This window comes from Triturus cristatus, chromosome 4_2 (genome assembly GCF_964204655.1).
Source record: "Triturus cristatus chromosome 4_2, aTriCri1.1, whole genome shotgun sequence".
NCBI lineage: Eukaryota > Metazoa > Chordata > Amphibia > Caudata > Salamandridae > Triturus > Triturus cristatus.
In genome coordinates this window covers 560,802,081-560,826,848 of record NC_140586.1, presented here as the reverse complement: position 1 = coordinate 560,826,848, position 24,768 = coordinate 560,802,081, and the positions used below count along the sequence as shown (strand labels likewise).

Here is a 24,768-nt window from a genome sequence, read left to right as displayed (position 1 = left end):
CTGGGCTGGCATAATATGAACACGTTGACTGTAAGTCCTTCCTCTATCTTGGTGTTCGTCTTGCTTTCACTATTACCATGCCTGCTGCTGAGTGAATGCGAGCTGTTCCTCCTGCTTTGCTCTGAAGTCTGTAGTGCTGCCCTTTCCTCTAGTACTGATCGTGTACGCCAGTGATGGCCAACGTCAACGGGGTGCTGCTTATGGTCCTTTGCCTGCAGCATGTGCTGCACTTCTGCTTGGGGTTCTCACAATCTGTGGACAGTGACTTCACCTTCACGGTTCCCCCGGGACACAAGGAGTGCTTTTATCAGCCCATGAAGAACGAAGCAACCCTGGAGATAGAGTACCAGGTGAGAGGGCTGAGAATGCCAGGGGACCTGCGGATTGCTTCGTAAAGTTCTCTCACTTGTCCCAGATCATTCAAGATGTGTACATAGAGTTCTGTAGCAGCTACTTGCCTTACTGAAAGGGACATCAAAGCTTGGCAGGGACTGTTTTTGAAGGTCCCCAACATGTCATCGCAGACACGTTTTCCACTCCTAGGCTTTTAAAATACAAACGTATGCATTATTGCAACTACACAATGTCCGAAGAGTACAACGGTCCAAATGCACTTGGTTGCAATCACAAGGGTCAGGCTCACTGATTTTTTTTATTTAATGTATTTTTATATAGCGCGGACTTTACCTGACGGTGTCAGAGCGCTGTACAACAGAACCAGTTACGTTACATGAGAGAAATGTTACGAAACAGAATGTTACAAAAGGTTCACCGAATTATTGGTGGGGCTCGGATCATACGAGCAGCTTACTTGAGATGAGATGACGCGTTTCATGCGGAATCACTTACTAATGTATGTGGCAGTCCATGCAAAAGACCCAGGATTGAACGAACGCTCTCCGGATGCATAGCCACGAATAAGCGACGCATCTATTCATTTTGCATAGCGCTTGCCAATCCGCGCCGGACACCCATGCTGTCCTACTTTAAACCCCGAGGCAAAGTAGATGAGGGAATTATTTTAATCAAAGTATCCTCATCATAGGTAAGGTTGTCACATCTTCCTCTTACTCCTTCACATTCATAGCTCAGGTAAAAACTTTACAATGTATGTTATATATGCATGTAACCTTGTTTATAAAGGCTATTTTGATATATAAGCTACATGCAGATATCTCAGGTTTGTATTGTAATTGCATTTATATAGTGCTTACTTCCACTGACGAGGCTTCGAAGCGCTTTTTCGGCGAGTAGCATGCTACTCCAGAACCCATAAAGGATTAGTGTTGAATTAGTATAGTGAAATATAAAAGTAATTTGGGTGGTGGATAGGGTAGTCAGTTATTTGGATTCAGAAGGATAGCGGAGGGGTAGTAGAGGGAAAAAGGTTTGCATTTATATGTTATGTTATGTTAGGGATTCTTCTAAAGCGCACAACTCACCCTGGGGCATTTCGGCGCTGTACCTAGTAGCAAACTGAAGAGAAATAGAGAAAAAAACAGCGAGGCAGCGGAAAATGATCCAAAGTGATCAGAACAAAAAGGTTTTCAGTTGTTTCCTGAAAGTAGTGAGGGAAGGGCATAAGCGTATGAAAATAGGGAGCATGTTCCAATAGCGCGGAGCAAGATATGAGAAGGCCCTTCCCCCGGAGCGGGCGAGGCGAATTCGAGGGGTTCTCAGGAACCCAAGCGAATTAGACCTAAGGTTGCGAGTTGAAATCTGTTTAGTGAGTCTGCTTGACAGATATTGGGGACCTTTACCGTTTAAGGCCTTATAAGTAAGACAGCAGGTCTTGAAGTATGCTCGTTTCGCGATCGGAAGCCAATGAAGGTCTAGCAGTAGAGGGGCTGAAGGTGAGCCCGCCGGGCGGTTTAAAATCATATAGCGCTTGTTACCCCTGATGGGGTGTTGAAGCGCTTATTTGCTGAGTAGCACGCTACTCCGGAACCCATAAAGGATTAATGTTGAATTAGTATAGTGAAATATGAAAGTAATTTGAGTGGTGGCTATTAGTCAGTTATTTGGATTGCGAAGGATAGCGGACGGATACAAGAGGTAAAAAAAGGTTTGCATTTATATTTCTATTGTTGCCCTTGTTCTGGCTATGAAGCGCATTTTTGGCAAGCAGCACGCTACTCCGGAACCCCATAGAGGCTTAGTGTTGTATTAGTATAGTGAAATATGAAAGTAATTTGAGCGGTGGATATGTTAGTCAGTTATTTTGATTGATACGGCTAGCGGAGGGATAAAAGAGCAGAAAAGATTTGCATTTATATAGTGCTTGTTACCACTGATGGGGTGTTGAAGCGCTTTTTTGGCGAGTAGCACGCTACTCTGGAACCCATAAGGGATTAGTGGTGAATTAGTATAGTGAAATATGAAATATGAGAAGTGGACATGTTAGTTTGTTATTATTGAAAGGATTTTTATTAGTGGCCTTAAGGGACCTTCGGATTGTCTAAGCACTACACAAAACAACAATAAACTAGAAATTAGCACAATGTGAAAAGAACATGTAAAGGTTATTTCCCCTGTTGAGATTCAGATGCAAATTTTCTAACAGTAAGATGTAGTTGGTCTCCGAACTAAAATCATAATATGTAAAACAAAGGGAAGGTTTGCTTTCTGCCCTTAAAAAGGACACTTTTTCAACAAGTAAAACATGCATTGTTTGTTGAATGTTTTTATGCTTACTTGATAAGAGTTCTTCAAGGCAGAAGTAGGCATGCTGTGGCAGCCGTGTATTACGGACTCCTCCCTACCCCTTTAGATATGCTGAAAGCTCTGTTTCACATCTTGTCTTTAAAGTAAACAATGTGAAAACGATTGGCCTGGCCATGGAGCTTTTAACTTAAATGATTGGACAAGGTTGTGGCTTAACGGCTAAGGTGGCCAACTTTGAAGCTGGGGAACCAGTTTCGAGTCTGGCGGGAGGCTCGCACATCCTGTGATTCTGGACAAATCACTTAATCTCCCTGTGCTTATGAAAAAAATGAATGTGTCCGTCTGTAATACAACTGGTGCTCATGTAAAGAAAGCGCTCTGATACCTTCGGGTCGAGTTAACGCTGTATAAAACTGCAATAAAATTGGTGGGGACTAAGCCTTTATAACATAGCATCATCGGTGGGAATGAGAAACCCAAGATTGGAAACAACGCTCATAATGATATTAACTAAGGTGACCCCCTAGTCTGTAAGCATTCAACTAATGTTCTTTTCATCATCTGAATACATTGTTAGATTATTGGCCATCCTTGTTGATTCGTTTGGTAATGATTTTACTGGCTAGAATTGCAGCATACATGTTATGATATCTGCTTTTGACTTGGCCTACAGAGACTAAGCAAGGGGAATTCTATTGTTTAATGAAAAATCCCTCCAAAAGAAAAATACCTGTAAAACATTAATTTGATAAACTAGTTTCAAGATGTAACAATAATTCCTAAGAGACGTCTTTGGGTCTCCTCAATTTCATGTAATAAAAGATAAACATAAAGCATAAGTGTTAGCAAAGACATTTGGTCTGGCCTTAGGAATCTTGTGTAATAATTTTTTGTAAAAATGTTATTGCAATCACATGCCACAGGAAAAAAGAATACATGGTGTCTAAATAGGAGGACGATATGCTTGTAATAAAAATCTTTAAAAGCAAGCTTATATTTTTAATATAACACTATGGGTGCCTACTTACATGCAGATGTACTTACTACAGGTGTAGAAACCGGTTTTTGTTTCCGAGCATATCATTAAAAAATATAATACTTAGTGACACAAAGAAAAGTAACTTTTGACTTTGAATGATTTTAATTCGACAACATAGATTAAACACAGAATGGTTACAGCCCTGGTACTGAAAGGCACTTCTTTTTAGGCAGATGTGTCCATTTGATTAGTTAAAAGCTGTCATTCGCAATGCAGAAGCGCCAGTGGCAGAAGTGATCTGACCCATATTCCCATGCTTTATGCTGTGGTAGGCTGGAGCAAAATGTGAATGACAGTTGAATATATTGACCAATGGACAAAGAGGCTGTCCGAGTGCTGACCCACAGCATCTCTACGTATGTATATATTGTGTATTTTTTTATTAATGATTTTTTATTTGAAGCTTTATTAAAGCTGTCTTGAGGCAAGAATTAAAAATGAATACATCTATACATACATAGAGGGGCTTTGGGTCAGCCCTCTTCGTCCATTAGCCTGTTAAGCTGTCATTCACATTTTGCTTCCGCCCTCCACAGCATACAGTATGGTGCAGTGAGTCCTCTCGCTTCAGACGTTGGCTCTTTTGTACTGTAACATGTTTCCTTATCACATTCATCTAAAAAGAACTGCACTACAGAGCGAGGGCTAGTGGGCCAGTTAATTACTTTGCAATGCTTTTTTCCTATTCATTGTCATTTTCTTCCTGTTTTTTTAGCCACATTTACACTATATTTTCATGTTACGGTAATTTCTCTTCCTTATGCAAGTAAGAATCATATTTTTGTGTGATGTCTGTTCTAAGTATATATGTTCCTATGAAACACCCATACAGCTCCGAGGCTCTGCGAAAGTTGCCTGATTTGCTCTTACCTGTTAATGCGTGTATTCAGACTTTACTAAGGTGAGAATTGACCTTTTTTCGGTTTTTTTTCAACCACAATATTTTTTATTGGTTTTCACAATGTATCTACTATCACAGCAGAAGGGGATACACTTACATAATTACAAAAGCAAATAGGACCCTTGTTAACTGTTGTACAAAACTTAACTTTTGCATAATCATGGAAAAATAACCTCCCAACATTTCCCTCCAACTCTTGACTGACCCCCCCCCCCCCCCCCGAAGGTGTTTCCAAATAAGTTCAACCTGCGTATTACCACCCATAATACACGTTGCCAGTAGTTGTCATTTCAGTTTTCTACGATTCATAAATATTGAGTGTTGGAATCTGTATGTGCCCTATAAATACATATCAACAGTTGTTGGGTAACACTCTCTCTCTCTCTCTGTCTCTCTCTAAGCAGTTATGAGATTTCACTCTAGGCGTGCAGGCCTTCACAGGGCTCCCTTGGATAGAGCATTTAGTAAAGGTTCCCAACATAAATTCACAGTTTTTAGCATCATCGGATAGATTCCTGGTGAGCTTCTCCATGTCCATATGGTGCCAAAGCTAGGCATACCATTGGATGACATCTTCTTCCATGCGGCCACTAAAGTGGTCTTTGCTGCACCTAAGCATTTTCAGAGGAGGATTCTATTCCCCTTTGATTGGTATTGTAGCCTCTGAAGTGCAACTCCAAATAATTTAAATGAAAAGTCTTCAGGTATGAGATATCCCAGTATGGCCCTGAGGTTGTTCAAAACGTCTGTCCAGAAGGGCTGTTTCTTGATGCATGGCCGCCATATATGCTGTACATCTCTCAAATTATCACGCTTTCTCCAAAACAGCTGGCTCATTTTGGCAAAAAACTTGAGTAGTTTAATCGGGTGCATATACCAGTTTAGTAATTTATAATTAGCTTCTTTGCTTAGAGTACTGTGTGAAGTTTTAATTAAATCACGTCATACTTGTGTCCATTGTTACCCTATGAATTTCCTTACCATAAGTGTTTGCAACTTATTCTCATAAGGATGTATGGGTGACAGTGTCTCTAAAAGTATTACTTGATAGAGAGAAGAAATCGCTGCTCTTGAGCCATGATGAGTTTAAAAAGTTCCATTGGTGTGGGTTCTTGTGTTGCGGCATCTTTAATGCTTGGGTGTGTCACCCAGTGTCTTAATTGAGCATAAGGCAGCCTCTCATGTTCATTCAGTTTAAACACTTTTTACAGTCTAGAAATTATTTAACACAGCCTTTGAGGTACATGTTGTTCACTCTAAGATAGTATTCTCTATGCCAAGGATCAAAAGGCCTGAGTTAGCACTTGTGTAAAAGATGGGTTAAAATAAATAGGTGTGTGGGACGAGGGATATGTAGTCTGGTACAATTTATTATTAATTTCATCCCAAGTTTGAGGGGTCGTAGTGGTAGGGTGCTTAAATATACATTCTGGAGTCTATTTTTTCTAGTCTACCTTTCTTTGCTACCTACTACCGCAGGCTTTACGGGGCCCGGGCCCCGACCCTCTCCCTGGCGGCTCTGATGGACGGTGAGGGCGGCCGCCTTCCGCGGCTAGATGCCACCGTCCAAACTGACCTGCACCGTCCTATTTCCCGCGAAGAAATTGGAGATGCTATCGCTCTTGTCTCCTCTGGCAATACTCCGGGCCCTGATGGCCTCCCCCAGGAGTATTACGCCCACTACCGGGACGTTCTCCTCCCTCATTTAGACGCGTTATTTCAGAAGGCCGTGGAGAAGGGCTCCTTTCCCCAAGAAACGGATATCGCCACTATTGTGGTCATTCCGAAGTCCCAGCCCCCTTCGCCGCAGTGTGCGGATTATCGCCCTATCTCCCTCATTAATACTGAGGTTAAACTGTTTGCCACCATCCTTGCCCAGCGGCTCAGGCCCCATCTGTCTACGTTGGTCCACCTCAATTAGTGTGGGTTTATGCCTTCCCGTGGCACCCGACATGGTCTCCGTAGGCTGCATTCCGCCTTGGCTCGCCGCCACCTCCTCACTCCTTACCTCGCGCTACTCCTGGTAGACTTCGAGAAGGCCTTCGACTCTGTGGATTGGGGCTTCCTTCACGATGTTCTTGAGGCAATGGGACTTGGCCTTCGCTTTCGGGCCATGGTCAAGGTCCTGTACGCCCTCCCGCGGGCTCGGGTCCTAGTCAACGGGGTCCTGTCGGAGCCCTTCCCGGTCTGCAGGGGAACGAGGCAGGGTTGCCCCATTTCCCCCCTGCTTTTTGCTTTAGTGATGGAGCCACTGGCGTCCTTGATGCGGGGATGGGAATGGCCCAGCGTCGAGCCAGACAAAATTGCCCTCTATGCAGACGACGTTCTTATCTATCTGGCAGATCCTGCCCAGTCGGGTCCCCATTGTCTTCGTATCTTGTCATCCTTCGAACAGGCCTCCGTTTGAATCCCGATAAGTCGGTCCTGGTCCCCCTGCACCTCTCCCGGGAATGCTTTGATTGGCAGTCCACCATACCTCTGCGCCGTCAATCTTTCAAATACCTGGGGATTTGGGTTACCCTACTGCCCGAACTCAGCTGGGCCCTCCACGTCACTCCTCTGGTGAAGCGAGCCAGGGCGGATCTCCAGCGGTGGCATTCCTCAACCCCATGGGGAGGGTGGCTCTCTTCAAAATGATGGTGCTCCCCCGCTTCCTGTACATACTTCAAAATACCCCTGTGTGTTTCCCCAGGGCCTGGTTCCATACGCTGGATGGCTTCATCACCAAGTTCCTATGGAGGAAAAGTAGGTCCCGATTGGCGTTCAGTCCCTGCAGGATCCCTTCATTCGACGGGGGTTTGGGGATGACTCACCTCTACCTCTACTATCTTGCCACCCGACCCCTTTCCATACATGACTGGTTTAATGGGGGGTGGTCCGACCCGGCCTACAGGCTTGAGCTGGGGGATCTAGGCCTGGACAGACTACACTCCTTTCTCTATGGGACCCCGATTCCATCTTGTCTTCCAGAGGTGACACGTTCCGTGCTACTGGCCTGGCGGGCTGCATTGCGGCACACCGGCTGGACGCACACGATGACCCGCTGTACGCCCTTGTGGCGGGGGACCTAGCTCAGGGAGGTGTCCGGGCTTCGAGGCCTGGGACTGCGTAGGCATTTCCCAGCTGGGGGATGTTTGGGGGGGGGGATCATATGCGATCCTTTGAAGATCTCCAGGCCCGATACTCGCTGCATCCCTCACAATTCTTTCGCTACCTTCAGCTGCGACATGCCCTCCACTCACACCTAACGACGGGCACACGACTCCCTGACCATAGCCCACCTGAAGCACAGATTATGTTCGGGGACCTGGGGAAGGGTGGCATTTCCCGTATTTCTCGTACATTGATTAATAACACCCCGACTTCCTTGGACAGACTGTGGGCGCAATGGGAGGTCTGGGTAGGCCCCTTGGAGGAAAAGGACTGGCGAGAAGCCCTTATGGCCCCAAGGCTGGTCAGTGCCTTTGCTCGGTTGCGCTTGGTGCAACTTTACTATCTGCATGCCGCGTATCTTACCCCTGTTCGTCTTCACTGCGCAGGGCTTAGCCCGTCCTCCGCCTGTACCAGGTGTGGCCACGACCCCGCAGACTTCCTGCACATGGTGTGGACCTGTCCCCTCCTAGCGGGATATTGGGAGGGCATCGAGATCGAGCTCTCGGAGGTTCTGGGGTGGAGGGTTCCCCATGACCCTAAGCACACGATCCTGGGCATCACCGACGGGCTGGATGGGTCACGAAATGACAAACTGTTCTTTAATACAGCCATGGCGGTTGCTAAGAGAGACATTGCTGCCTTGTGGAAGTGCCCGGATCCCCCCACCGTGGGACGTTGGTGGAGTGGGGTGGACTGGTGTGCCACGCAGGAGAAAATTATGTACGCAGCACGTGGCTGCCCCAAGAGATATCGCAGAATTTGGGGGAAGTGGTTGGGGGGGATGGTCTAGTCAGGACGGAGCTGGGTGGCTCCACCGTTTCTTTGTCTCATTATCATCTGTATGTTGGGGGCGGGGATTCTGTGACTGTAATTCCCGATTGTTGAAGTATAATGTGATATGGCTGGTGCATTCCTTTTGTAAAATGAATAAAATTTGTTTATCAAAAAAAAAAAGCTCAAATAAGTGAAATAGGTCTGCAGAAATTGTAATTCGCAAATAGGTGATATGTTTATCCACCCACCTAAACCTATTGGTCTTTCGAGTTCTCGCTATGATCTCTTGTGGCAGAGTGAGGTTGAGGATCTCGAATTTAGTTCTATTTATTTTGTAACCTGACACCCCATCATAAATCTCTAAGTGAGTTTGCAATTTTGGGAGGGATTTCTCTGGATCCATAAGGGTTAATACATCATCAGCGAACATCATAAGTAGGGCTCCTGGTTTTATGGTATTTAAAAAAATATATATTTCTGTCTGTATTTATCCATATTTATTTTTTCACCATTTAATTGGCAAATTATCCTTATTAGTTTTATGTTTTAAGAATATATGGAGTCGAATTTTTTTATATTTCTACCTTTTATTTACCAGATAAACATGCATTCATACTTTGCATGTCACATTTCAACAAATTCAGCAGCCTATATAACAAAATACTACACCGGCAGGTAAATATTAGCATTATACACAAATATATGTTAACATATGTCTGTATTTAAAGGAGTCGCATTCTGTTTTTAAATCCGCATGGTGTCTGTCTGCTTAGCGAGGATAACACGGAGTAACACAAGAAGCAACATTTTCTGTACTTTTCCACGTTTAAAAATAAATACAGACAGAAAATAGATTATTTTCTGTCTGTATTTATCTATAAAAATCGGAAAACTGGAAGCCTTAATCATAAGTTTGTGTTAATAGAATAGGCCAGACATTCCCCTGTCTGCCCGAATATGAGATGCAAAGGGTGCAACGCTTAGTGCAGTAAGTAAAGGGGATAGGGGACAGCCTTGGTGTGTACCTCTGCTCAGTGCAAAAGGTGCAGACATGTAGCTATTCTATAGAATGCATGAAATTAGGGTTTGGTAACCTGACAGGCCATGGATCAAGGCTTTGGGCCAGCACCTGCCTTTTCTAGAACCTGGGCCAGGGTACCCCAGTCCTCCTGGTCAGAAGCTTTTTCTGCACCAGGAAACCATGAACTCTGGGTGTATGAGTAATGGCATGATTGATTCAAGACAGGAGGCCACGATTTTAGTACAAATCTTGTGTCTATATTCAGGGGTGCTATGGGCCTACAAGATGCATATCTGTCCAGATCTTTTCCTTGTTTATGTAAAAGGGTAATGGTAGCCTTGTTCATCAAAGGGTTCACTTTTTTATTAGTTGCAAAAGAGTTATAGTAGAACAGTGTGCCTCAAAATGTTTATAAAAGATTCCACTAAAGCCATTCGGTCCATGGACTTTATTTAACTTAAGGGCCTACATCAGTTGTTTAATCTGTTCCTCGTTTATATGCTCTTTAAGTTCCTCATAGTGTTGAGGGGTGGTTCTAGGTGGTTTTAGCACATGTCTACATAACCATTTTGGATACTGCCCAATAGACCCTATGCAGTAGAGAAGCAATAATCAAAGGAGTAGAAGACTGCCAATGTATCCTCCTCTTTGAAAACTCTTGCACCATTGTTAAGTAAGGTGTCCTTTGCACAGGCTTTTTCTTGTTTTCCTCTGAATAGGCGTTCCAGGTGAGGACCTACTTTATTTCGATGGGCAAAGTATGCATTTTAACATTTTAGTAAGGGGAGTTCTGTTGTGTTAGTACTTAAGGTTCTTATTTGTCCCTGAAGGGCACTGAGAGTCCTATGCTTTTGGTGTGTATGGGATGCCCTATGTTACGTTTCTTCCATTTTTTTGTTCTACCTCTAGTTTTTCCCTTTATTGTCGTCAAAGTTTTTTAAGCTAGGCTACTTTGCATATGCAGTTCCCATAAGGACTGCTTTGAGGGTATATCAAAAAAGATCCATCAAGGTTTCTAGTGTGTCAGTATCTTAAAAATAGTTGCTATATGGGTTTTAATTTTGTCCCGGAGAACTGGGTCCGTTAACAGTGAAGGATGAAAGGTCCACCAGTTACCACCCCTGGGGGCCTCCCTCCAGGTCAACGTTGCACTTATCGGGGCTTGATTCGAGATTGCAATCGTGCCAATATTAGTTTGGGAAATTAGTTGTGTAAGGGGAGAGGAGAGAAATATATAATTTATTTTTGCGAATGTTATATGTAAATTTGAAAATAATGTATAAAGGTTGTCTTCCTCATGGTGTTCTCTCCAAATATCATGTAGTCCTAGCACTCAGAATTTGTTAAAACATTTTTTTGTGAAGTCTCTCGAATCCTAAGTACTAGCCCCCGGTCTATCCCTTAGCAGGTTTAAAACCACATTGAAGTCACCCATTAGGACAATGTCTCCTACAGCAAAACTTTCTGATGTAGGTTATTGTAAATAAAATCGTCCTGTCCTGAGTTCGGTGCACAAATCAAAGCCAGAGTAAGGAGTTTTCTCTCAATCGAACCTTTAACAAAGAGAAATCTGCCTTCTTTATTGTTTTTGCTTTTTATCTTTGTAGACATGAAACTTTTGCGAATGTCTCAGAGGCGTTTTTTGTAGAGCAATTATATCATAGTTCCCCCATTACCATGAGTTGCCATATTTTACCGTGCTTCATAGGGACATTTAGTCCCTTCACATTAGGGATATAACCTTAACCATGAGAGTGCATAAACGCATGTACGGTCTCATCTAGACCTGTTCCATTGGGTACCTTACTCTTGTCTCCAATAATGAGCAGTAAAATGGTATAAAGTGTGGTTTTAGAAAGCATAGTAAACTACCTGTATCCAACGTTCCCCCCCCCCTACTTCATATAACAAAAAAAATTAACAAATTAGGAAGAAATCGAAAGTCTGATTGTCTCATGGTGCACTGGAAGCGACTGGCCAATTTTCAGCATCTCCTCCACTACCTCCTGGTGATAATGGGTCATCTTACGGAGGTCTTGATAGTCAGTACCTTGGGGTAGATCCGCAGGGCAGTAGTATCTTTCATAGCTTGTATTACTGCACGGCAGAGTGTCTTAGCCGAGTGTCCAACACTAGATAATCAATAATCATGTGATTCGCTAGTTCGGTGAGGGGTGTCATTGTTCCGGTCTAATTTCAGTCTCTTCTGAGATATTGGCCATGGGGTTTTTATCACATTGTGGCTCTCTTTCCTTTGTACTCGAGGCAGTCACCATGTCAATAACTTAGGGAGTTAGTCTCTAAGCAGGGTAGAGTCATCGATCAGAACCCCGAGTTTATGGGCAACTGTCTCTAAATCTGTGAATTGATGAGATCGATTACCCATCTCGAATGCAATGCCAAATGAAAAAATCCATCTGTACTCATTTTCTTTTTTGCTGCCTCAAATGATCTGACACTGGGCGATACCTTGACGAAAGAGGAATGTTGCTGGTTCAACCTCTTACACTGCCCCCACACTGAATCACCATGAGGCAACTGCTGCCATTGCTTCTGCTAAGGCAGATCTGTGTAGTGTCTTTATGCCCTCTGGGCTTAGGCACAGTCCGCCCAATATGAGAGACGTGCCAGCGTGGGGAGGGCCAGGATTGATCTCACTCTGGACTACACACGTTGAAGCTGTGCAGCTCCCTCCAGCAACATCTCGGCACTCTCATTTCAATGAAGCAGGGTTCGGGCGAAGCCTCAGTGTCTCAAAGCTGCCTAGGCCAGATGTGTACACACTCAACACCCGGATGGTGCTCCCACATCGGCGCCACCTACTTGAAGTCCGCGGCTTTAGATGCGGCTACTTAAAATCCCCTCCGGTGTGGAAATGGGTCCCCTTCTAGGAAGGATCGTTAGCTCACAGGACATAGTAGCTCATTTCCAGGTCAGTGACCCAAATTCAGCCATCAGCGGTGCACGGTTCTCACTCCCCGTGAGCCATGAACACAGAGCTGCTCTAGGTTGCAGTCATCTTGGTCTGCACCTAAACTCCGCCCTGACGTTCGTCCTCTTTAAAGATGTGCAAGCAGTTTTTGAGGTCCTTGGCCATGGTGTTAATCTCCTATGTGTGCACTGTTATGGTGACATATCATATTCATGAATGTACAAAATTTTAGTTAAACAAGTAAATTAAACTAAGTCTAAAGAGAGATTGGGAGAAGAGTTTGTTTTTAGTACCCCAGCAAGAAAGGTAAATATCACCCGCTATCCATACATATACAACATGGTTGCAAGTATAATTTACTGTTTTTTCACATAATTCAGAAGGGTTCCGGTACTAAGAGCTAACAAATAACAGACATGACGGCAAATAATCAGAGATGTAGAATCGATTCCTGCTTAGATGGACATTGGCAATGTGACCGACCGACAATAGTTCTCCTTAAAAGTGTTTTTTTTGTAAAAAAATATTTTACATGCTTTGTTTCACTGTTGAAAGTAACTTGTATTTGTTTCTAGATCTTATAATGGCTGAGTGTTTCATAAATGCACATCCAAAACTTAGACAGACCGGATGTGGGAGAGGTTTTAGAGGTAGTTTCTCATTTAGTGAGCAGACGGGCAGGTAGTGCTGCATAGGCACTTGGTAGTTAGAGCTGAGGGTGGAGACTGAGAAAATGATCCTGGGGCTGGAAGTTGAATCATGCCCGTATCATCACTGAGCAAGGGGTTTGGTGTCTCAAAATAATCACCTGGAATGTAAATGGCATGGGGAGCAAAATTAAATTGGGTGTTGTGGCACAATACCTTAAACTAGTTGCACCTGACAGTGTTTTCTGCAGTAGACCCACCTGTTGGGGACAGAATGTAGGTTTCTGGGTCAGGCCAATACATGTCCCTCTGGAATGCGTGATTCTCCCGGGGATCCAGGAGAATTACCATACCTGCCAGAAAGACACCCCACCCCCACTTTCACAACCACCATGGTCTGGATGGACCCTAGTAGGACCATCCTTGGGTTACAGGAGACTTGGGCCACACAGGGATAGACTCTCTCTAATGTAAACGCCCATCCTACAACTAGACACACTGGAGAAAAAAGGTCCTATACTTCTGGAAGCAGGCGATACTCTCCCTATAGTGGGTGGGGACTTCAGTGACATTATAGCACAAGACCTAGACAGGACGAGGGCGCTGACAAATCAGGACCCGCAATGTTTCCCCCTGCCCCAGTTTGCTAGGGCACTGGGACTGCCAACCCTGAGAGACTTTGTCACCCTGTGGATATTTCTCAGGAGCCAGAGGGACAATCTCTGGGCCAGATTACCTGCTCACGCCCATAGGGGAACACCCTGCCATATGAGAGGTAGAATATTTTGCTCTGGGTATCTCGGATCACTTGCCACTGCTGGTCACTCTGGGGAGACAGGGCAAGAGGGGACTTGGAGATTTAATGCCTGGGAATGGGAGCTTCCAAAGAGCTAGAGGACACTCACTGGTTTAGGTCTGTGAACTCTGTTTTGTGGATCTGTTGGTCCTTTTTGACCTCCGCTGCTTCCGTTTGCAAATGTTATACTGTTCTGTGCCATGACACCCCTATGGCCTTGTTCACTACATAGTCTGAATCCCTCCACTGCCTTTTCAAGGAAGCAAACGATACAGATGAAGAAACTTCTGCCTTCGATTCCTACCTTCTAAGGCTCCCTAGAACGCGCCGAGCTCTACAAGACTGTTAACTTTGTTTTTCGTGTGGCTGTTCTATTCTTACCTCTTGTATCCTTCTTGATGTATAAACTGTAAAGCGCTCTGATACCCTCGGTGGTCATGTTCGTTCTATAGAAAACTTTAAAAATAAATAAATAAACTCCAGGTACAGAAACTGCCAAACAGGTACGACTGGACTCAAAAAAGTATTTTGAGGAGAATAAGGACTTGGTAGACTCCCCCATCGCAATCTGGGAGGCCTTTAAGGCGGTCCTGCGAGACAAAATGCAAACGTTGGTGGCATGCAAAAACCGCGCCAAAGCAGATCAATTAGTCACACCTGAGCGCAGAATCCCTGAATTGGAGAAGCAAGTAATTGAACTGCCCGAGGCAAGTGTCTTCGGGCAACTAACCGCCACTAAGCAGGAATATCGAAACACGATGGAAGACACAGCCCACAGTCAATACCAGGCTACCCGTCAGAAATTATATGATGTGATGGACAAGACTAAGCACTTACTTGCCTGGCTGAGTCGCAAGGAGGAAGAAGCACGCTGGATGGGGGAAGTTTCCCAGGAGTTCACCCGATAGTATTGTGCTCTCTACACAGCACAGCCACAGACAGATAACCAGGAGATGGAGCAATTTTTGGAATCGATGCACCTCCGACTCTGTTGCAGGAAGACAAGGAGATGCTAGATGGCGACCTAACGCTTGATGAACTTACGGAGACACTTGCAGCAATGCAAAGAAGAAAGACACCAGGGATCAACAAGCTACCAGTTGAGGTGTTCAAGAGAATGGCATAGTTGGCAAGCCCACACTTACTGCAAATGTTCAAAGAGGCACGTGCGCAGGGCCTGCATTATTTGTGGTAATCCATAAAGATGGAAAACCAAAGACAGATTGTGGGTCATACTGCCCAATCTCACTCCTTAATGTCGAGACTAAATTGTTAGCAACCATATTGACCCGTAGTCTCAATAAAGTCATCCTGCCATTCATCTATTTTGAGCAGAACAGGTTCATGCCATCAGGTCCACGTGACTGAATTTAATGAGACTGAAAACTGGCTTGACGCAGTGAAGGAGTCGATGACTCCCTGGCCATAGTTTCTATCCACTGGTCATATTTGACCCTTGTTTTGCGGCGCTTCGGATTTGGGCCCCACTTTGGCGATTGGGTGGCCCTCCTGTACGCGGAGCCCACTGCGGCGGTATGAGAAAAGATCTGGTATTAGAGACCTTCCCAATAGACCAAGGATGCCCATTCTCCCCTCTTGGCCCTGTGTATAGAGATCCTGACAGCTTGGATTGTATCTGAACATGATCTTAGCGGTGGTGGTGCCATGGCGAGATGAGAAAAGTAAACAATCTCCCTCTATCTACACTGACGATGTCCCTCTCTATATTCCAGAACGCAAAAACAGGTTGACTTCCCTCGTGGAGATTTTTGGAGCCTTCAGAGGCTACTCCGGCTGCAGACTTAACTGGCACAAATCGGTGCTGTATCGACTTGGAATCTAGAGCGAGGAAATTACTGTCCGAGCCCCCTCAGCAGGTAGACAACAGCCTTAGATACTTGGGGATCTTTATCGCTACGAGCCCAGAGCATTTCCTGAGGGCCAACCGGGAGAGGCCATTCATGGATCTGCGAAGTGATGTAGCCAGTGGGTGTGAGCTACCACTGACCCTTCTTGGGCAAGTGCCCATTTGCAAAATGATCTCACTCCTAAAACTGCTGTTTGCCATAAAGAACACGCCCTACCCGATCTCTGAATCCTACTCTCTCAAGCTGGACATAGAGGTGAGACAACTGTTGTGGGATGGGTCGACCCCCCTGGATAGCCCTGATAGCTCTATATAGATCTGTGTACAATAGAGGGATTGCCCTACTGCATCTGAGGGCATTTTACTGGGCCTCCCAACTTCAGACTATTAATGACTGGGTTCATGCCTCAGCCGGAGACCCAGCAGTCTTCCTGGACAGAGGTGCCATGGTCTAACCCTCATGGGAACACTACTTCTATGATGGTAAAGACAGACAGGTCCTGCCTGCTCCTGCCAGAGTTGCACTAGCGGGTTGGGACAAGGCATGCATACACATGGGATGGAACGAGAGGGTCTCAGTTAAAACCATTCTATGGGTAAGCTTGCTGCTCAAAGAGGTGCCCAGACTAAAGGGTTTTGCCAGGTGGGACTTGATAGGGATCTCCAGAATACAGAATATCGTAGAAGGTGGAACGGTCAGGTCATATGAGAACCAATAAGTGGAATTTGACCTTTCGCACAAATTATTCAAATACACACAACTTAGGCATGCCCCCCATGTTGAGGGGATAGACTGGGGAGACCATCAGGAGTTGGTCCCCCTAGCACATCTTCTGCTAAAAGAGCCATTGAACAGGGGAGTAGTTCCCACATTCCACAAGGTCATCATAAACAATATTCCTGACAACCTAAGGGGCCTGCGTCGGCAGTGGGAATGGGACCTGGGGGAAATGGAGGATGTGGACTGGGAGGCTCCCCTGAGGCGTTCCGGGGAGGTCTCCATCATGGCGCAATTCTACCTGATTTCACTGAAAATCCCACATAGTGTCTATTTGGATAGGTCCAAGCTCCACAAGATGGGAAGATACTCTCACCTGCCTGTCTTCGATGCCTGAAACCCGAGCACACTCTATTGGGGTGTCCTGTCTGGTGATCCGGAGCTACTGGGATGTGATACTGCGGGAACTTTATACTCCTGTGGGGGTCCCTGGGGACATTGACCTTCCGAGGAAAATACTGATTTTCTGCATACTTGGGTTGATTGTGTCGAAGAGAGACATCGCACTGAACTGGTAGTCATCCATTGTACCAACTTATAGTCTGTGACTTGCAGGAATTGGATGGGTGTATGGGGGCGTAGAACATCGTATATGCAGCTAAAGGTGTCCCAGGAAATTTGATTTGGTCTGGGGTTTGTGGGGAGAGTTTATGGATTGGCATTTACAGATCCGCACGGTACCGTGCGCTGAGACGCCGACACAGAGCCCAAGTATCAAGTGTGCTCATCTCCCGGCAGGAGTATTGGGATTGCCATGGGGGGAGTAAAGATCTGGACTACATTCCCGGGGTTGGGGTGGAATTGCCAGGCTCCCAAAGGAGGCACCCAGAACCCGGGCCAGCCACCTTAGCTAGACATCTTCTAAGTGTATTCATAATGTATGAAATCCTGCCGTTAAGGTAGCATCAAGTTGTAAGCACACATTGTATGTTACATGGAAAAATGCCAATAAAAATACTTTGAAAAAACTTGAACGGACCCACAATTATCTTAAATGTGTCTTTGATATTTAATATTAAATACATTTATAATGAATCGTGCACCTCCCATTTGCATAATAAATATTGATAAAGAATACTGTAGTGCAGGGCCTTTTCTCATCAGAAAGTGAGAAAGTCATGCTTACAGCAGTCCCTGAGCATTAATAAAGATAATACTGAGCACTTACCTCTGTTGAGCAATTTAAAAAGGTAAGTTTAGGTAAAACTGATGTACAGGTAACCAAAATGTATGAGCTCCACTTCTGCCACTCGTATCAATACTACTTGATTTCATTTTAGGTGCATTTAATCCGAGATTGCATGTGTGAGTTTTTTTTGTAATGTTTGTTGACTTGGTTATTTTCACCGATTACTCTACCATTTTAAGTCCAACAGCATAGGAGTCTTGATTTTTTTATTTTTATGTGCTCAATGGTTTATCAGTAAGAGAATGTAAAGAAAAATTACTTTAAGGTGAACGTAATCGGTTAATGCACTTGCCACAAAGTAAGGAACACCACTCCAAAGCTCAACAAGATGGCTTTTAATGCCTATTTGGTTATAGATTGGGTGACATGAAAACACCCTTCTGGCATTTAGGGTCAAAGATCCGTTGATTGAAAGTACCCCAGATAGATAATTGAAAACGTAAAAGAAGTGCAATAGATGATTATGGTCAACATAAGGCGATGTTAACTACAAATAGTCCGAAAGGATAAAAGTTTCCAATACTTTCCTGCTTCGGCTTATGTTTTATATGGTGGTACTGTGACATTTACAATAATGCCATATGGTTATCGATAAGTAATCATGTCAAGGATACCTAGAGGCTGACCAGGATCTCGAAGCAAACTTCTGGTGCTGCAACATGTGATGTGGACAATGGGTAGGCTTGATGCCTCTGGCAATCTGTTTTAGCCTTCACCGTCTCTGTGTGCATGCGCGGTTCTGGTCACAGCCCTTGCATCTTTCATGCATAAAGCTTACTGCGATTGCTGCTACTGCTTGTAATTTACTGGTCGTTATTATGCTTTTCTGTTGTTATACCGTCACAGAATGATTCGTTTTTTTTTTAGTTAGTTAGAGGTTTTTGCATAGTGCTAAAACATGTTGTGTTGCAGTCACTTCAGATGAACTTACGCTGGGACAAGTAACCCGCTGACCCTGGGAAAGACTGATAGGTGCACTTGGACCGGGAGACTTATACAGTGGTACAACAAGACACTTAGCTAGGAACAGGAACACACATATGTAGTCAGGGAGTACACATACATTGACACAAGGAGGTCTTCGAGACAGGGGCATATTCTGATACTGGGAGATGTAGAAACTTTTATCAAGATTGAGACAATTCCTGCACTGGTTCATATAGACCTGCTTATTTTGACAGTAAGGCACATACCCTGGGACACGAAATACACTGACACTGGGGCGGGGGAAATGAATATTTAATATAAGGGCTCGGAGTACTGTTGTGCCAGAGAGAGACATACATTTGGAGAGTGAGCCAGGTACACTAAAACACCAGCTGAACATCAATGCTAAATATAAATGTAGGCATCAGTGGGTTTGGTATATAATTAGCACCAGCACAGTGATGCAGCTACTGACACAGGAACAAAGAGAAGCTTGCATTGGGATTTGGGGAGTACATACAGGTATTGGGGTTACCTTAAGTGAGCTTTGGTCTGTCTCTTTCAATCACTGTCTTTCTTCGACCAGCCTTTTTAGCCATTGGCTTGAGACTTTGTCAGTCAAGTCTTGGCTCAGCCCAGTTGGGTATCATTTCTCACCCAGTGCTAGTGGCTGTTTGCTTCAGCCTCTACTTCATTGCTTTTATTGAACTGCACGAGGGACTAATATACAATGATAACCCTCTCTGCTCCTGCCGGCTCCCTCCCCCATGTCTTACTCTAATGCACTAACACTGCATGCTTTATCACATTAAATTTAGACCTACTAGCTTTGCCAGTGCTTGTTTTTACAGCAGTTTAAGCGATACCTTTCTTCTAACATTTCTTTCCATCATTTTATTTTGACTGCATTTTACTGTACTGCCTAGGCTTGACGTACAAAGTTGCTTGGCGTCCTGTGCGAGACCAAACTGAACCTGATTTCGAGTCCTGGATGCAGGAGGGCCAAATCCACTCCCAGGTTTCTTCTGTATAAAGGGACAGGACAGATAATACATCGTCCTCAGCTGATGACATTTAATATGGTTTTCCTCCTAATGGCGAGCAGTGATGATATCAAAGGCATACTATTTTTCCTCCTACTGATGAACATTTCTACGGTGTGTGCAGTATAATTCTAATATCACTTCGACACAGAGGCGCAACTAGAGCCAAATTTCGGGGGGGGCTGAGCAAAAATTTCGGGGGGGGCTGAGCAAAAATTTCGGGGGGGGCTGAACTTTAAGCAATAGGCAGAGTGGAGCTGCAGGGGCTCTTAGAAGGGGTGAAACAAGAGCGAGGCCTCATTAACATGCAAATGGTCTTTTAAAGACCTGTGAAGTGCTCGGATGCGGCTGCTTTTTTGCCCGGGAAGCTGTCTCATCCCGGGCTGCCACACACGACGGGGGGGGCTGAAGCCCTGTGAGTCCAATGGGTGTTGCGCGCCTGCTTCGACACATCTTAACGGCCTTGCATGATTGTCACTTTTCCTAATCTTACTGTTGCTTGGTGTATCTTTACATCTAAATGTATGCATTGACCCTTTTTTTAAAGCCATCACTTTTGTATTTTGCAGGTTTTAGACGGTGCAGGATTGGACGTCAACTTTTATCTTGTCTCTCCCAAAAATGAGGTCCTCCTTTTCGAGGAGCGGCGATCCGATGGGGTGCATACGTAAGTAGACTTGGAAGGGGAAGTGCAACTTGGTACCATCAGTATGAACGTTTTTGCAGAGTTTCAAAAGTAAAGCACTTCGCAATTTGCAAATAGTTGGCACATGTAATAAGTAAAAAAACGCTCATTTTTTTTATTTTTAGCTGGTAAACACCTTAAGCAGTTCAATAACCACACAATGCTCCGTTGCCCTTAAATAACACACTACCTTTGGCTAGCACACTCCAGGCTGCGATGTAAATATGTTGCAATGTTTGTTTTCTTCGATTTCCCTGGTAGCAGAATGTTTTTATCCAGTACACCAAAACTCCACCACCAGAGAATACAACACATAATTATTTGTTTAAACTGTTCAGTCAGCAATTTGAGGCAAAACGTTTAAGGGGCAAGAGAGAATTGCAAAAGAAAATGCAAAATGGAAAAATAATAGAGAAGTGGATAACATCACAGAGAGACACAGCACAATTGGTGGTTATGAGTATTTTCGGTTATTGTTATTTCTTTTTAGGTCTCGCCTGAGCCAGCGCTTTAGTGCTGCTCTCGCGAGAGCTTTTGTAAAAGGGGGATCTGGAAGTGCAAACTAGTGCTTTTCAGGCCTCCAAATACAGTGCATGTGCGCCGGGCGCGCGCACCATTTGGCAGGCTGCCTGATCACTTTCGCGGCCGCTTTGATGTCCTCAGTGAGCCGCACGGCCACTGAGAACATCAAAGCGGCCGCGAAAGTGCTCACCGTATGCCAGCCTGCATGCCTCTCTCCCCTACCCCTGCACAGAGAACTTACGTTGTGTCACTTACTACAACTGACGGGGTAGCAATAGACTTACGCCAATTTTCTATGTCCTCAAACAAACCTCCTTTAAATGTAAAGAACATACGTAATTTGGATAGTATATTTTCTTTCTATAGCATTACAGTGTTTGAAACATTCTTCTATTACTCGATTAGTTACAGCGCGAGAAAGCCATGTAACTGTGGTAGCCAATAATACTAAAAACAGCAAATATATAGCACACTCAAACATTCTTTACTATTACTCGATTAGTTACAGCGCGAGAAAGCCATGTAACTGTGGCAGCCAATAATACTAAAAACTGCAAATATATAGCAGACTCTACTATATATCCAATTTGTAGGCAGTAATAACAGTTGTTATTGTTGTTTAAAGTCCCCCAGCGCCAACTCAGACATTCGTACTTCCGAAGTCGATCAAAGGAGGACGAATGAAGTGGTTAACGGTAACAACTGGTATTTTACAGCATTATGCAGTCTAGTAAGACTCTGATAGTAGGCGCTATATAACAAATTGTTTATCATTTGCGGTGCATCTTGTGCAAGTGAGTCATGGGGTGAACTGGTTTAGACAGTTTTACAAAAACCTTGAGACGGCTTGCCTTAAAGCCGAATACGTTTTTTATATTTATTAGTTTACAATTTTATATAGCGCGACCTCTGCCCGGAGATACTGGAGCGCTTTACACGAGGGCCAGTTACTTTGCACAAGGTCACTTCATTTTTCGTCACGGGGAGTCCGAGTAATTTATCCAGAATCAGAGGGTGTTAAGCCGACGCCAGCACTCGAATCTGACTCCCCAGTTCCAAAGTGGCCAGCTCCGCCGTAACGCCACACCCGGTCCCCAGTATTCCAGCTCCAGAAAAGATGGCCTGGCGGTATCAGTAAAATACATGGGGTATAATTTCTGTTCAGTTGCTCAGATTGCCCTGTTGAAGGCAAACGGTGTTTGTACTGCTGAGCAGAGATGAGCTTGCACTGTCGCACACCCTCTCTCCCGACTGTCGGCGGGCTGGGAACTGCAGCTGGACCCCTCCCTGCAGGACAGGTATACTGCAGTGGGGAGGCTGGGCTGGCATGCGTCCAAGCCGGTCCCATTTCTGCACTTGTGTACAACAAACATCAGGCCCAAAGGGGATGGCATCCTCTGGCACACAATAGAAGGGGCATTCCCTCAAACGTGGCTATCAGTCCCAAAGATGTGGCCACCACAAACACAGATGAATATCTGCAGACACTAGAAACAAGGGCGATTAGTTACAGCGCGAGAAAGCCATGTAACTGTGGCAGCCAATAATAGTAAAAACTGCAAATATATAGCAGACTCTACTATATATCCAGTTTGTAGGCAGTAATAACAGTTGTTATTGTTGTTTTGAGTCCCCCAGCGCCAACTCAGACATTCGTACTTCCGAAGTCGATCAAAGGAGGACGAATGAAGTGGTTAACGGTAACAACTGGTATTTTACAGCATTATGCAGTCCAGTAAGACTCTGATAGTAGGCGCTATATAACAAATTGTTTATCATTTGCGGTGCATCTTGTGCAAGTGAGTCATGTATGCAGTCCAGTAAGACTCTGATAGTAGGCGCTATATAACAAATTGTTTATCATTTGCGGTGCATCTTGTGCAAGTGAGTCATGGGGTGAACTGGTTTAGAGACAGTTTTACAAAAACCTTGAGACGGCTTGTTTTTAAGCCGGATACTTTTTTAGGTCTCGCCTGAGCCAGCGCTTTAGCGCTGCTCTGGTTAGGTCGCGCCTGAGCCAGCGCTTTAGCGCTGCTCTGGCGAGAGCTATAGAAAAGAGGAATTTGGAAGTGCAAACGAGTGCTTTTCAGGCCGCCAACTACAGTGCATGTGCGCCGGGCGCGCGCACCATTTGGCAGCCTGCTGATCACTTTCGCGGCCGCTTTGATGTTCTCAGTGAGCCGTGCGGCCACTGAGAACATCAAAGCGGCCACTTGATGCGCTTTCCAAGAGCTCCAATTACATTAAATAAGTAGTTTTTCGGAGTTGGTGAGGTTTCCTAATTTGCCCCGAATCACAGGATTTGTTAAACAGATGCCGGGGCTAAAACCTGGTTCCCCAGTTGCAAAGTCGGTAGCTTTGTGCCCAATGCCACATTGTTTTATCTGAAATGCCGCCTCCTCTCCCACCCGTGTGATGAACACCCGTCCTTCAACAATCCCAGGCCACTCATGGCTCCCCTTTCCTCACACTTACTGCGCTCCTATTCTGGAGTCACCAGTATACCCGACACTCTATTTGCCCACTGCTGCCCTATGCAGGCACCTTAGGAATCGTGGCTGTCTGATGGCAGCGAACGCAGACTAGTTTTCAAATGTAGATATGCACTCTCTGGCAGCAGACACCCTCTTGTTCGAGGTGCGCTGCTGCATGGAGCTTCGCCAGGTCACAGAAAGTGACTTTTCCCAGTCTCCAGCAACGGCCGAGCGGTAGTTTTGTGACAACCACACGCTTTACCTGCCGAAAAAATACCACAAATGTTGCAGTTTAAGATCGCCAAATTTGGATACTTTTGTCGCAAAATTTGCCATCTAAAAATCCTAGGAAGTCTGGTTAAGATCCAGACATCGGAATGGCCAGCCCATTCCTTTCCGCGGCCTTCAGCAAGGCTCTTGAAGCGGTCGTTTTGTTGAATGTCTATTATTCTTCTCACTGCTCCCCTCCTGTTAGCAGCTTCTCTTTTCAGTGCCAAGATGTCCCAGGCCAGGATATGGCTTTGACCCAAAAAATCAAACCAGGTTCCATGTAGTCTCTTAATGACATTACATTGCTCTAATGTGCCAAACGGCACGACTGTCTGTGCTTACAGTGAACTAGGAATCTGCCTCCTGACTTCTTGTAATGCCACCTGGAGGGACATGGCAGGTGAGCAAAGCTTACCTTTGGGGGATAAGGTCCAATTTGGCTAATTGTGTAAAGTATATCCAGGGCACAAGTCAGCAGTACCAGCGGGTAGACTGCATCCACCCACAATTTTCACAGGGTAGACACCGTCCGCCCTGCCAAGAAGCTTTGCCTCACTGAAATAGGCTGAACTTGTCTCGGTGTAATTTTCAGACACCAGGACATGTTCAGTAGCGCCTGCACGGTGCCTGATTTCCAATCCCAACAGCAACGTGCAGGCAGGGAGGGAGGGGACTTTTTTTATTCTCACCTTCAGCTGAGAAAAAGGCCGAAGTTAAGGGGCCATAATGCCTTCTTTTGTTCCAGTCTGATCCTGGGTCGGTGCTGTCTGGAGATGCAAATGCAATGGAGGGGAAACAAAGACACGCAGCTTATCACTTCACAGGTAGTTAAGACAGGCATACTTTTGACTTTATTCATTCCCTGTATGTAGGTGCATGCACTGTAAGAGTGTCAGATGTGTAGGTCTGTCCCATTATTTAAACACAATCTAAATATTTTATTTCTTTTTTAGTGCTACTCATCCCAATGCAGGGTGTCGGAACTCTTTACGTAACATACACAACATACAGTGATAATAACTCGTGTAAGTGTGTAAATCAATGTACAAGATGCGTTGCATATGGCAGTGAGGGTTACAAGGTGTA

General features: G+C 44.9%; 1 protein-coding gene across 1 annotated transcript in view; it reads left to right on the top strand.

Annotated features, from left to right (window-relative positions):
* Positions 1 to 42: 42 nt before the first annotated feature.
* The window catches only part of TMED5 (transmembrane p24 trafficking protein 5), a 65,729-nt gene continuing 41,003 nt past the window's right edge, over positions 43 to 24,768 (top strand). Inside the window, exons 1-2 of the mRNA XM_085602200.1 lie at positions 43 to 350; positions 20,301 to 20,398. Of these exons, the coding sequence (XP_085458326.1) occupies positions 174 to 350; positions 20,301 to 20,398 (275 nt within the window). The 5' untranslated portion in view covers positions 43 to 173. The remainder of the gene's footprint in view (positions 351 to 20,300; positions 20,399 to 24,768) is intronic.